Raw genomic sequence first — 10,803 nt, 5'->3', positions numbered from 1 at the left:
CTACACCATATTTTCATGTTTAATTATCAAGGAAACTTAGAGAGAAAATGAAAAAAATATATTAAATTTATAAACAAATTTTGATTTTACAAATCATTAATATTTAAAATTATATAATTTATGATTATATTAAAAAATAAACTTTTATTTTTAATTATATTTGATATTTAAAAAAATAATAAAATTTTTTTCTTTTATTTTTTACGAATAAAATTCTTGATCCAAATCAACCCTAACTCTAAACTTTTTTTCAAATTTGATTATCTTAAATTATATTCTTTACGCTGGAGTTTTATTCTCCTCGTGTGTCCCATGAATTGACTAAATAATAAAATCTTAGGAAGTTTTATTGTCCAACCAAATATTCTTAGATTAAAAATGTTTATGAGATTGAAATTGAGGTTGACAAGGTATAAATATAATTGGTGGCATACCAATCAGCTCCGGGCGCATCTGATATTTACCCTGCGGACGCAGGCTTACGCTTACTATAAAAGACAAGAATCGCCCCTCCCAAATTTCCTTCAAACGTTAAGTTTCAGTCCTCATTCCTGTCCGGATGCCTTCGCTCTTTTCTCTGACGATCATCCATCGGCGGCCCAAAGGTTACAATCAAGTTTCTGATCAAAACCCTAATTGCTGCATTAATAATGTCGCAGAATCACCTTTTTCCTTTTGCTGTTCTGTCTCCGTTTCTTTGCTTTTCTTTTGCACACTTAAATGTCCATGGTTACTGATGGGATCTTTATTATGATATCAACATATAGCTCTCCATCCAGATGTTATAGTTTTGATTGATCGTAATGTGAATTGATTGAATTTTGCTTTAATTTATTTGTTTTTTTTTTAAAAAAAAAAATTTTGGTTTTGTGTTTATTAGGAATTTTGACAGATTATTAGTGACCTTCCAGTGGGCGGGAGTTGCTCAGACCCGATAACTATGGTATGCTGCTGAATCATAATTACATTCCCTGTGCTTTGTGTTTGTTGCATTGTTATCTCAAGATTATTATTTTTTTATTATTATTTTATGTCGAATTAGTCTAACAGTTTAGCTTGCGTTGCGTCTGTCCTGAGATTGAGAGGTTAAATGAATGCAGTCAGGCAATGGGGTTTCTAACCTGCCTTGTGTGCGGGGAGGTCTAGGCATTGGGGATGATTTGTTTCAGACTCTCAGTAGCTTTATATTAACTATGTATCCGAGAGGATGAAATATTTCTGGGTTTGCAACAGTTGATGGATCTCTATTGGTGAAAGCCTTTCACTTGTTATTGTCCTGAATAAATCAATACCAGCTTAATCTTGCTTTCAGCTCTAATGATTACAGGCATTGCCTGGACTTAAACATTATTGTTGGTTTTGATTGTTGCAGTCTCTCGAAGACTATGGCCACAGTAGGTCAACATTCGAACAGAATTATCGCTGCTATCCTGGCTCTTTCATTGAAAAGGTCTGAGAATTATTGGCAACTTGTATTAACTTTTCCAACTGAATTATTGTGATTTGTGAGTGACCTGTGTGTGTAACAATGTAGCTTTGGAATTGGGGTTCTCACTTTATGGAAATCTTGCAGAATATGTGACTAATTCTTGTGGCCACTGATTATTTGGTTGTTTATCCGTAATGACCCTTATGAAATTAGTGATGCCATTGGCTAGTTCCTATAATGTTTGCTAGTGTTTAGCAGCATAACCCCCAGTTGATTGTTCCTTTTCTATTTTCTTCAATACTCTTCTAGAAAATCAATTATTGTTGTACAGTTATCATTTTGAGCATTCATTGGTTCTTTGTTTCCGAATTAACTCTAATTTCTTTGAACACGTGCAGCCACAGCTGGAAAAGGGCGATAAAGGTGTATTCATTTTCTTAACAAAGATCCATGATATTATCTCTTTTCCCTGCTTATTTTTTCTGAGGTATTTTTAGTCTTCTGTGTTTCAAGTTTAAGGTTTTAACTGTGAGTTTTCTTGTTTTTTTTCCAGTTATACTGCCTCCATCAGCCCTTGATCGCCTTGGTAAGTTCATTATTTTATGTTGTTGACCTTTTTTCCCTTTCTTCCTGCTCATGGATGTAGATGAGAATATGCCATATGTTCTCCTGGAATTCAGCACAGCTTCATCTAAAACTAGACTTTTGCTATGCAGCGTCTTTGCATGTTGACTACCCAATGTTATTTGAAATCAATAATCTTTCGGCTGGACGAGTTTCTCATTGTGGTGTATTAGAATTCATTGCAGATGAGGGCCTGATGTACTTGCCATACTGGGTATTCTTTTCTGTTTCTGAATGCCGGAAAATGCTGTGACATAATTGATATCAAGCTTTGTTTTTACTGTTGTTTTCGTTTTACACTTGCAGATGATGGAAAACATGCTCTTGCAAGAAGGAGATATTATACAAGTAAAGAATGCTAGCCTGTCAAAAGGAACATATGTGAAGCTGCAGCCTCACACCAAAGATTTCTTAGATATCTCCAACCCAAAAGCTGTGTTAGTTAATTGCTTTGGCTCTTTTTCCCCTATTTAAAGAGAAACATGCAATTAACTATTTAAAGAGAAACATGCAATTAATTAGCAACTGACTCAATGAAATTATATTTGTGTTTATTCCTTTCATATTTGATGAAGTTAGTCCTGTCTGTTGGTTTCAGCTTGGAGACGACATTGAGAAGCTTCTCTTGTTTAACCACTGGTGACACTATCATGGTTGCCTATAACAATAAAAAGTTTTACATTGATATAGTAGAAACAAAACCCTCTTCTGCAATAAGTATTATTGAAACAGACTGTGAGGTGGACTTTGCCCCTCCTCTTGATTATAAAGAACCTGAAAGGCCAGCACCATCTGTTCTATCAAAGAGGACCCGGCCAGAAGGTTCATTTCTTCCTTGCTTTCTTTTTATCTGTTTCTGTTGTGGTTCATAGATTTGACCTTTGCCATGTTTTATGTATGTGAAAAGTGGGTATAAATTCTGGCTTGCAGTTGAAGAAGAGCCAGCTAGAAAAATAGCCAAGTTCAGCCCATTTACTGGTTTGGCTAGACGCTTGGATGGGAAATCTCAGACACAATTAGCTGCACCAGTTTCCTCTCCCACGCTCAAACAGCAGCAATCAGAGGCTGCCAAAGTGATTGTTGATTCCACACCTTCAAGCTCCATGTCTCATAGGCGTCCTGGAAAGCTGGTGTTTGCTTCAAATATAGACCATGCTCCAAATGGAAAACAGAAAGTATGCCTTTCTTCCCCAGCACATGCTTGAAGTACATTCAAACCAAATCTGACATAAGACAATTCTACAATTGTTAGTATACTTGGCATAGGACTTGCATCAGTCTGATTTTCTTAAATTTTAACATGTAGGTTGCCCCAAATGACAGCAGTCAAGAGCTGCCTCAGAAGGTGGAAGAACCGACGTTCCAAGCATTCACTGGGAAGAAGTATTCACTGAAAGGGTGATCTTTCCATAGCATTTGTTGCCAATGTCCATTTTAGAATTTTGCCAGGCAACCCATATAGCAATGGAAGAAATAGCTGCACAAAACATGTTCTGCCATCCTTTGTGCTTTTTGTTGCTAAATTATTATGTTCATCTGTACCCCAACATGAAATTTCATATCCTCAATATTTGTATATTGCCACATGCTGTCATTTTGTGTATACAAGCTTATTTCAACTCTGAATTGGGTTGAGGTTCATTGATAATATTATGGCATTTTGTATCTGTTGCGTTTGTGATTGCTTTGTATACCTTTAACGCCATGTTCTTCTTTTTTCCTTTAAAAAAAAATAAATTATTTGGAGGTAGTAAAATGGGTCAATATCTAAAGGGTGACCCATAACCTCTTCATTTAAACTAGGTTTGAGTACCAAGGAAAAGTGAACTGTTTATATTTTGATCAACCTGAATCCAAGCTCATAACTTAATGGGTTAGGTGGGTGTGGCCCAAATATCCATTGGACTATCGGTTTAATTTTAAAACTATTAAAATCTAATATCTAACTATATTTGTGCTATTTGTTTTTAGATTTGACATTATGTTGTAGAGATGATGCATTGGTTCGTGTATGTGCTGAGAGATAATCACTTTAATTTTTACCTAATATTTAAATTTAAGTGGTGAAATTTTTTATATGTTTTATTGTGATAGAAAAATAAAAATCACAATGTTTTGATGGTGTTGATATATGTGTTATTTTTTCTTATTTACATATTATAGATGTTTCCTAAAATTTAATTTCACATTTATTGAATTACTAAGGAAGAAAATAATAAATAAGTGTCTTTTTTAATCTTAACTTGCCTTTGTTATTATATAAAATAAAAAAATGGTAGTGTATTTTAAAATTTTAAATGAAATTTATTAAATTATTAAAGATAAAATAGTAAGTAGATGTTTTTTCAAAAAATAAAAAAACTTATATTTGTTGAAATATTAAATAAAAACGTAAAATGAATCCTATTTATTAACCATTATCCATTTATAACCTATTACGTAATTGCGAAGATTTAGATTTATGTTTTCTACATCTGTTTATAAACAGGCTATTCGAAAAACCTAACTTGAAGTTTCACTTGTTAACAATCTAACCCGAACCTAACTCGTTAACCCCTTGTGCTCACATTTTAATCTTATGCATCCAACATTGGCAGCCTTTCGAACCAATGCAATTGATAAAAGTACAGTATTCCTCCGATTATAGGATATGAAAATGATAAAACTGCAGCGTCCCTTGGATCATAGGAAATGAAAATGAGCTTTTTCTATAAAACTTTTAGTCTAGAGAAGGAATCGTTGGGAACAACTTATGAAAAAGCACTTCTAAGAAAATAGAAATACTAAAATTAAGTCTATACTTATTCTTTTATTCTTCTGTTAGGTTTCAAAATGAGAAAAAAAAATAAAAAAAATAAAAAAGCAATCCAGGGTGCTTCTTCATTAGGCTTCTTGAATACATAAAATTGCTGCAAATTTTGGTCAAGGAAAATGACTCTTTATTTCTTCATAGGACTCAAAATTATTTTTCTTATTGGTTTAGCTAATACAGCAATGACCACATTTCACTTTGCTTTTTGTGTGAACCGCCAACCTCTCAACTCTCCATAGAGTGTGCAAACAAGTGAAACCATGAATGCTACCTTGCCCAAAATATCATTAAATAAATAACTAAATTATTTAAGAAATATTCAATATTTAAATTGCTGAATAAAGTTATTAAGTTTATTATACCTCTGGCATGCATCATCTAATCCATGCACTAAGGTTTTTTTGAACTTTAGAACAATATAAGGAAAAAAAATTAAATAATTCACTTCTAATTCCTTGTTCGGCTTTTCGAGGAAAGTGGAAAGAAAACAAACATATGATGAATCATTAAATGAATTTTCATTTTACATGTCATTAATCTTTCATTTTGAACAAATTTTCACCCTTTATACATTTGATATATTGAGAAAATATGTACAATGAAAAATTACTTCTTTTTTTTTTTCATTTTTTTTCCTTTTATATTCTCCCACAAAATCCTTATCCAAACCAAGCCCGGCTAAAATGAAGCTTACCAGATATACTTTTTCAAGCTTTTGGTTCATCCCATGCATTCATTAAACAATCACAGGTAAAAAAAAAGGTAGGTCAAATTTATATTTAAGCACAAGCTTGTCATCAAGTACAATTACAAAAAACAAAATTTTTTTTTTCTTTTTCTTTTTCACAATCACATTTATATATTACACATACACTAAAATGATATACGCATAGGAAAGCTGAGACCCTATGGGCTGTACCACATACTTTCTTCTTCTCCCTAAAATACAGAACCTAAGCTATCACTGATGTTTCTATTGCAATCTTTTCTGGGTACCTGCCAGTTTCTGTGTTTTCACTGGCTTCCCAGAGTTCTGGCAATGCTTCCCTGATATTGTGGATGCTCTCTAAAGCATAATCTGCACCTTTTGTTCTTTGGGAAGTGCCCACCTGCATGCGCCCAATTGATACAGCAATTAGCAAAACTTCACGCAGGAATTTCAATCATCATCCAACTCAATCTAGCTTACCAAGACAGTGTGGAGGCCCAAAAGCTTCCCGGTCTCTATATTTTGACTGCTATCATCAAAAAACAGCTGCAAATGCAGTACAATTTGTGTTATTTTTACTGAAAAATAAATATATTGACATAAGAAAATAGTGTAAAAATGGTGGGAAAAAATTAACACGAAAACTGCTCAGAAAAACCAATGAACCGTCAAAGAAGATTGTATGGTGAAATTAGATATTCAGAATCAGCTGGTTACATATAGATGGAAGGTTTCCTCAGGTTAGGGCCAATTTAGCTGTCCACATGAACTCTTGCATACAAATTCTATGACTATATGCCATCTTAGAAAAATTTTGTGCAACATGTAATGCAATAGTCCTTGTTTCTAATCAATATATCAACAAACGGCCCCAAAAGAAGCTTAGATTATCTTACTGTTCTTTGAGGGTTGATATTAGCCATCTCAAAAGCTTGTTCAAATGCATTTTGAAAGGGTTTGCAGATGATTGGAGTTGGTGTAAGTCCTGAACCAGCATTAGGCTGAGAAAGATGTCCACTGTCAAAAATTCCAGTTCCGGAAATCTTGCCTCGTCTCACGCTTTCTCCGTTCAGATAGCCATCCACACCATTTGTAGTGTTGCTTCCATCAGATGGATTTAGAGTCTCAAAGCATATGATCCCTTCAAAACAGCCTTCCAATCCAAGCCTTCTAAGAACTTTAGCCACATGGGCCTCGTCCGAATTTGAAAAAATCTGTTTTAGAAAGACAAAAAAAATACATCCTCACATATGAAAGCTTCAACACTAAACCATCCACAAATGGGACCAAAGAGACCTACAACTTTCCGAATGGGCAGGCTAAGAAGAAGACTGTGGAGGATTGGGTCAGGTTTTAGCATCTTATCATAGGGTAATCTCCCATGAGCAAAGCTGCAAAACCAAAGAAACAGTGGGGATCATGAACTCTCCATGTAAAAGATCAGACACAATCAAGGAAACAAAAAAGGTAATTCGGGTTAGGCTAGGTATGGATACCGGTGGTAGTCTTCATGGTTGACCTTATAGCCGATGGCCTGGAGAAAAAAGCATGATTAAATAACAGATTCTTCTATCTCATGATCTAATGCTAAGAATTTAGTAAGATTTTGAACAAAAGGAATATTATCAAAAGCTGTACCCTGAGACCAGCCAACGTTGTCCCATAATTCTTGTAAAGATTATGATTGAAGTCAGAAACCTTATTCTTCTCCACACCCAGCTTCTGAACCAGATAATCTAAACAACAGCAGCCAAAAAATTGCCATTATTGTGAGAAAAACAATAAAGAAGAAAATTCACATAGCAATCATGTATCAGTAGTTACCTTCTATATTCTTGGTGCATTGGGTTGACAAACCAGAGCTCAGGGGATAAAGGGTATCATCTACATCTGAATTATAAGTTAAAAAGGAAAAACTTGTTGCAAGTCCATTTTGCGAGCACTAAAAAGATTTGGGGTAAAAAATGACCAAAGCAAAAAAAATGCTTACCAAAGAGAAGGCATTCATATCGCGGCTGCGAATTATCCTCTTGGTATCGGGTTTGGTAATCCATTTCGATCCAAGAAACTTCATACAACAATTGAAAGTAAATAAGGATAAAAATAAAAGTGCAAACTCAAATGTAATGCATATTTGATGTTATGAACTGAATTCTATTACTTCAAAAGCATAAATTTGATAAATAAACACAAAATGAATGATAGCACTGATAGGAAAATTTCCATTTAGAAAGTTCATGAGCAAAAAAGTACCTTAAATCCAAAGAAATTTGACAAGGAAATTTTAAAATTTTATAATAAAAGTCCTAATACATCCATTATGATGAAATTTATAACCAATGACTCTCAACTTCATTTACCCTACAGCGACTTTCTGGATAGTATCGCCAAAAAATAGTGTTGGCAAAAAACTAAAATTCACTAAAATGAAAATCAGCATTCAACCCTCAAACAACCAAAGAAGCTTCCGTAAATTAACGCAACAATAATGCCAAAAATGGGAAATTCACAGACACAAAAACTCTCCCCAAAAATCACGACTTTCAACATCAAAATGAGCAAATATGGATAAGGATGAATTTGGGAAAACGAGGAAAAAGAGGGGAACAAATTCACAATTTGGGAAAGGTACCCAAAACCTCATTCAAGCAAGTAAACAGTACCTCAAGATCATTCCTCTATAGCTTCAACATACAATATACAGCAAATCAGGTAAGTTTTACGCCCAAAAATGCCCAAAACGTTGGATCGCCATTACCCAGAAAAATAAATATAACAACGGCAAACACCTCACTGTCTAATCACAAACATCCAAATCAAAATGTAAACAGAAAACAAAACATCAAACTTACCTGATCAGAATGGCCAATATGATCAAAAGACAGAGAGGGAGGGAGGGAGGGAGGGAGAGAGAGATCAGAGAAATGGGAAATGAAGAAGAATTGAACGAAGAAGAGAGTGGGAAAGGGAAAGGTTTAAATAGCGACGCGAGCTGGGAAAAATGGAAATTAAAGCAGTTGAACTTTGATCTGGGAAAAACGATACAGGAGAGGAAAGTCAGGCACAGACTCTCCTTTCTCTCTGCTATAATCGTAAACCTACCTCTCTAGAACCCTTTTTAAAAATGTCGATTCGTCACGTCATGAACCAATAATAACGTGCCACGTGGTGATCTAGTGGTATGGGCGTTAGGAGGTTGGTCCATGGGTGCGTGTGGACCGGTCTCTGCAACATTAACAACGCCCGGCCCACGTCGGTTCGAACGTCTCCATGGACCATTCAACACACCATGTGCTTCTACTCTATGATTATATTAAATTTGTGATTGAAGATGAACACGACTGCCATAAAAATTATTTTCAAAAAACAAAAAACAACAAACCCAAATGCCAAAAACAAATCCTTTATGATTTGCCAAATAACCATTTATTATAATTATAATGACTGAAAAAACAAAAAGCTATTATTTATGCTATATTCAAATCAAGTCACTTCCCCAAACCCAAATCCATCCCCACTCTATTTTTTGCCTCATTGCATTTCCCTCTCTCTCTTTTTTTTTTTTTTTTTTTCGAAAATTTTCAATATTTTAATTTAAACTAGCTCATATACATGTGTGAATTGCACACTTAAGTTCGTTCCCTTGCATAAATCAAAGCTATAATGCAAAGGGTTCAAATTAAATAAACATGACATGTGCACACGTCTGTGACAATATTTTTTTTCTCACTCCTAGCCGACTTTTGTGAGATGAAATTATCATTAATTTAAGTAACTAAAACCTACCCAAGTTTGGGTTGTAAGTAAATGTCATACGTTTAGGGTTTCTTATCATGTTCACCAACAACTTATGATATTTTCATGATAATGATGGAATTAGAAATTTTGATTAGGCTGTGTCACAATTTCATATCGGCTGTGTATTAGGAAAATCTTGAGTTTATTAGGTTGGTTTGGACTCCAGTTATATGAGATGCCTTTTTTAAGACAAATTCGTGAGACCAGAGGATCAAAACGGACAATATCTCATCGAAGTTGCTCCTAAAATCGTTACATTTGGTATCATAATCACCTTGGAGGTGCTATCATGTGGGACCTTACTTGGAGACAATCTAATAAAGACGTTAGAGATTAGAAGAAGAATAATGTCACAATCTCACATCTGATGTGTATTAGGAAAATCTTTGAATTATAAGATTGATTTGGGCTCAAACTGTATGAGACACCTTTTATAGGACAAATCTGTGAGGTTGGGGGCCAATGCGGACAATACTTCATTGGAATCGGGTCCAAGACTATTACACTATGCAACTAATTGTCCCCACTAATAGATTCGTGACATGATTATTAATCTCGAGATTTTAATTTTACTAACATGAGAATTGAACCATAATATATGGAGGTCATGTTCCAACTCAACTTAAATGAATACAACAAATAGTGATTAAAACTTAAAAGACTTTTATATTTGAGGCCTTGTGTTTGAATCTCGAAAGGGATAGGATACAAAATGAGATATAGATGTGATACATTTGATCATGAGATATAGATGTGATACGTTTGATCTCTCATAGTGTAACCTAGGTATGTGGGCTTCCTCGTAAAAGAAAAGTGGCCAAAGCAATGCCCTAAAGATTGTTGACTATGGGTTGTAAGGTCATAGGTAGTTAAAAGTTGTAGAAAATTGAACGATTATAAGAAGTGTGGAGGTAGGTTGTAGTTTTTTCAGAGGTTGTCGGTAGTAATTAGAAAGTTACGAGGAGCTTGGTCACTATAAGTAGACAAAAAGTATGTAGTCCGGAAAATATAGAATGTAAAGACTATAAACCTTAAATAGTTTTTAAGGCTTATGGTTTAAACTTGCAAGAAATTTAGAAATTGTACCTACCATTTTAAAGTTAAGTAGAAATTAATTAAGAAAAGATTCTAGTATATAAATCATACAGTAGATTTGCAAACTCGAGCGATCCCACATGTAATGTTTTACGCCCAGTTTATGGGACAAATTAGCAAGCTAAGATCAATGTAAAATTAACTGCCAATCAAAATAATACTTGAACAAGAAGGGTATGAATACCAATATAATATTGTATGATTGATCAATTATACAGAACATGTATTAACTATTGGTTGAGAAATCAAGTGAAAAGTTTCATTCCATTCCTTTTAACTTTATTTTATTCTTTTCAAATCCATTCCCTGCATATTTAGTGGAATGAAATAAAAAAG

The 10,803-nt window shown here is 34.1% G+C and overlaps 2 protein-coding genes across 2 annotated transcripts; one reads left to right on the top strand and one right to left on the bottom strand.

Moving 5' to 3' along the window:
• Positions 1-404: 404 nt before the first annotated feature.
• LOC131149919 (uncharacterized) lies at positions 405-3,720 on the top strand. Its single transcript, XM_058100715.1, has 10 exons — positions 405-605; positions 881-943; positions 1,373-1,450; positions 1,828-1,852; positions 1,983-2,015; positions 2,146-2,267; positions 2,360-2,490; positions 2,652-2,875; positions 2,984-3,228; positions 3,360-3,720. The coding sequence occupies exons 2-10, from the start codon at positions 941-943 to the stop codon at positions 3,453-3,455; spliced, it is 957 nt and encodes a 318-aa protein (XP_057956698.1). The 5' UTR covers positions 405-605; positions 881-940; the 3' UTR covers positions 3,456-3,720.
• Positions 3,721-5,618: 1,898 nt separating this feature from the next.
• LOC131149918 (uncharacterized) lies at positions 5,619-8,855 on the bottom strand. The gene is made up of 9 exons (XM_058100714.1): positions 8,427-8,855; positions 7,565-7,642; positions 7,399-7,464; positions 7,213-7,310; positions 7,071-7,108; positions 6,875-6,965; positions 6,471-6,788; positions 6,055-6,120; positions 5,619-5,974 (listed from the first exon to the last, which is right to left on the bottom strand). Exons 2-9 carry the CDS (start codon positions 7,626-7,628, stop codon positions 5,819-5,821), a joined length of 897 nt encoding a protein of 298 aa, XP_057956697.1. The 5' UTR covers positions 7,629-7,642; positions 8,427-8,855; the 3' UTR covers positions 5,619-5,818.
• Between the last annotated feature and the right edge of the window lie 1,948 nt (positions 8,856-10,803).

The sequence above is a fragment of the Malania oleifera genome, chromosome 2 (assembly GCF_029873635.1).
Source record: "Malania oleifera isolate guangnan ecotype guangnan chromosome 2, ASM2987363v1, whole genome shotgun sequence".
In the NCBI taxonomy this organism is placed as follows: Eukaryota; Viridiplantae; Streptophyta; class Magnoliopsida; order Santalales; family Ximeniaceae; genus Malania; species Malania oleifera.
This window is presented reverse-complemented; position numbering and strand designations above follow the sequence as displayed.

Bases quoted from the DNA above. Each gene is read 5' to 3' on its own strand.
- LOC131149919 (XM_058100715.1), top strand. The intron at 2,016-2,145 runs GTAAGTTCATTA...TTTGCTATGCAG, and splicing joins ATCAGCCCTTGATCGCCTTG to CGTCTTTGCATGTTGACTAC. The intron at 3,229-3,359 runs GTATGCCTTTCT...TTTAACATGTAG, and splicing joins CTCCAAATGGAAAACAGAAA to GTTGCCCCAAATGACAGCAG.
- LOC131149918 (XM_058100714.1), bottom strand. From the start codon at position 7,628: ATGGATTACCAAACCCGATACCAAGAGGATAATTCGCAGCCGCGATAT. The intron at 7,465-7,564 runs GTAAGCATTTTT...CTTATAATTCAG, and splicing joins ATATGAATGCCTTCTCTTTG to ATGTAGATGATACCCTTTAT. The intron at 7,311-7,398 runs GTAACTACTGAT...GCTGTTGTTTAG, and splicing joins ATGCACCAAGAATATAGAAG to ATTATCTGGTTCAGAAGCTG.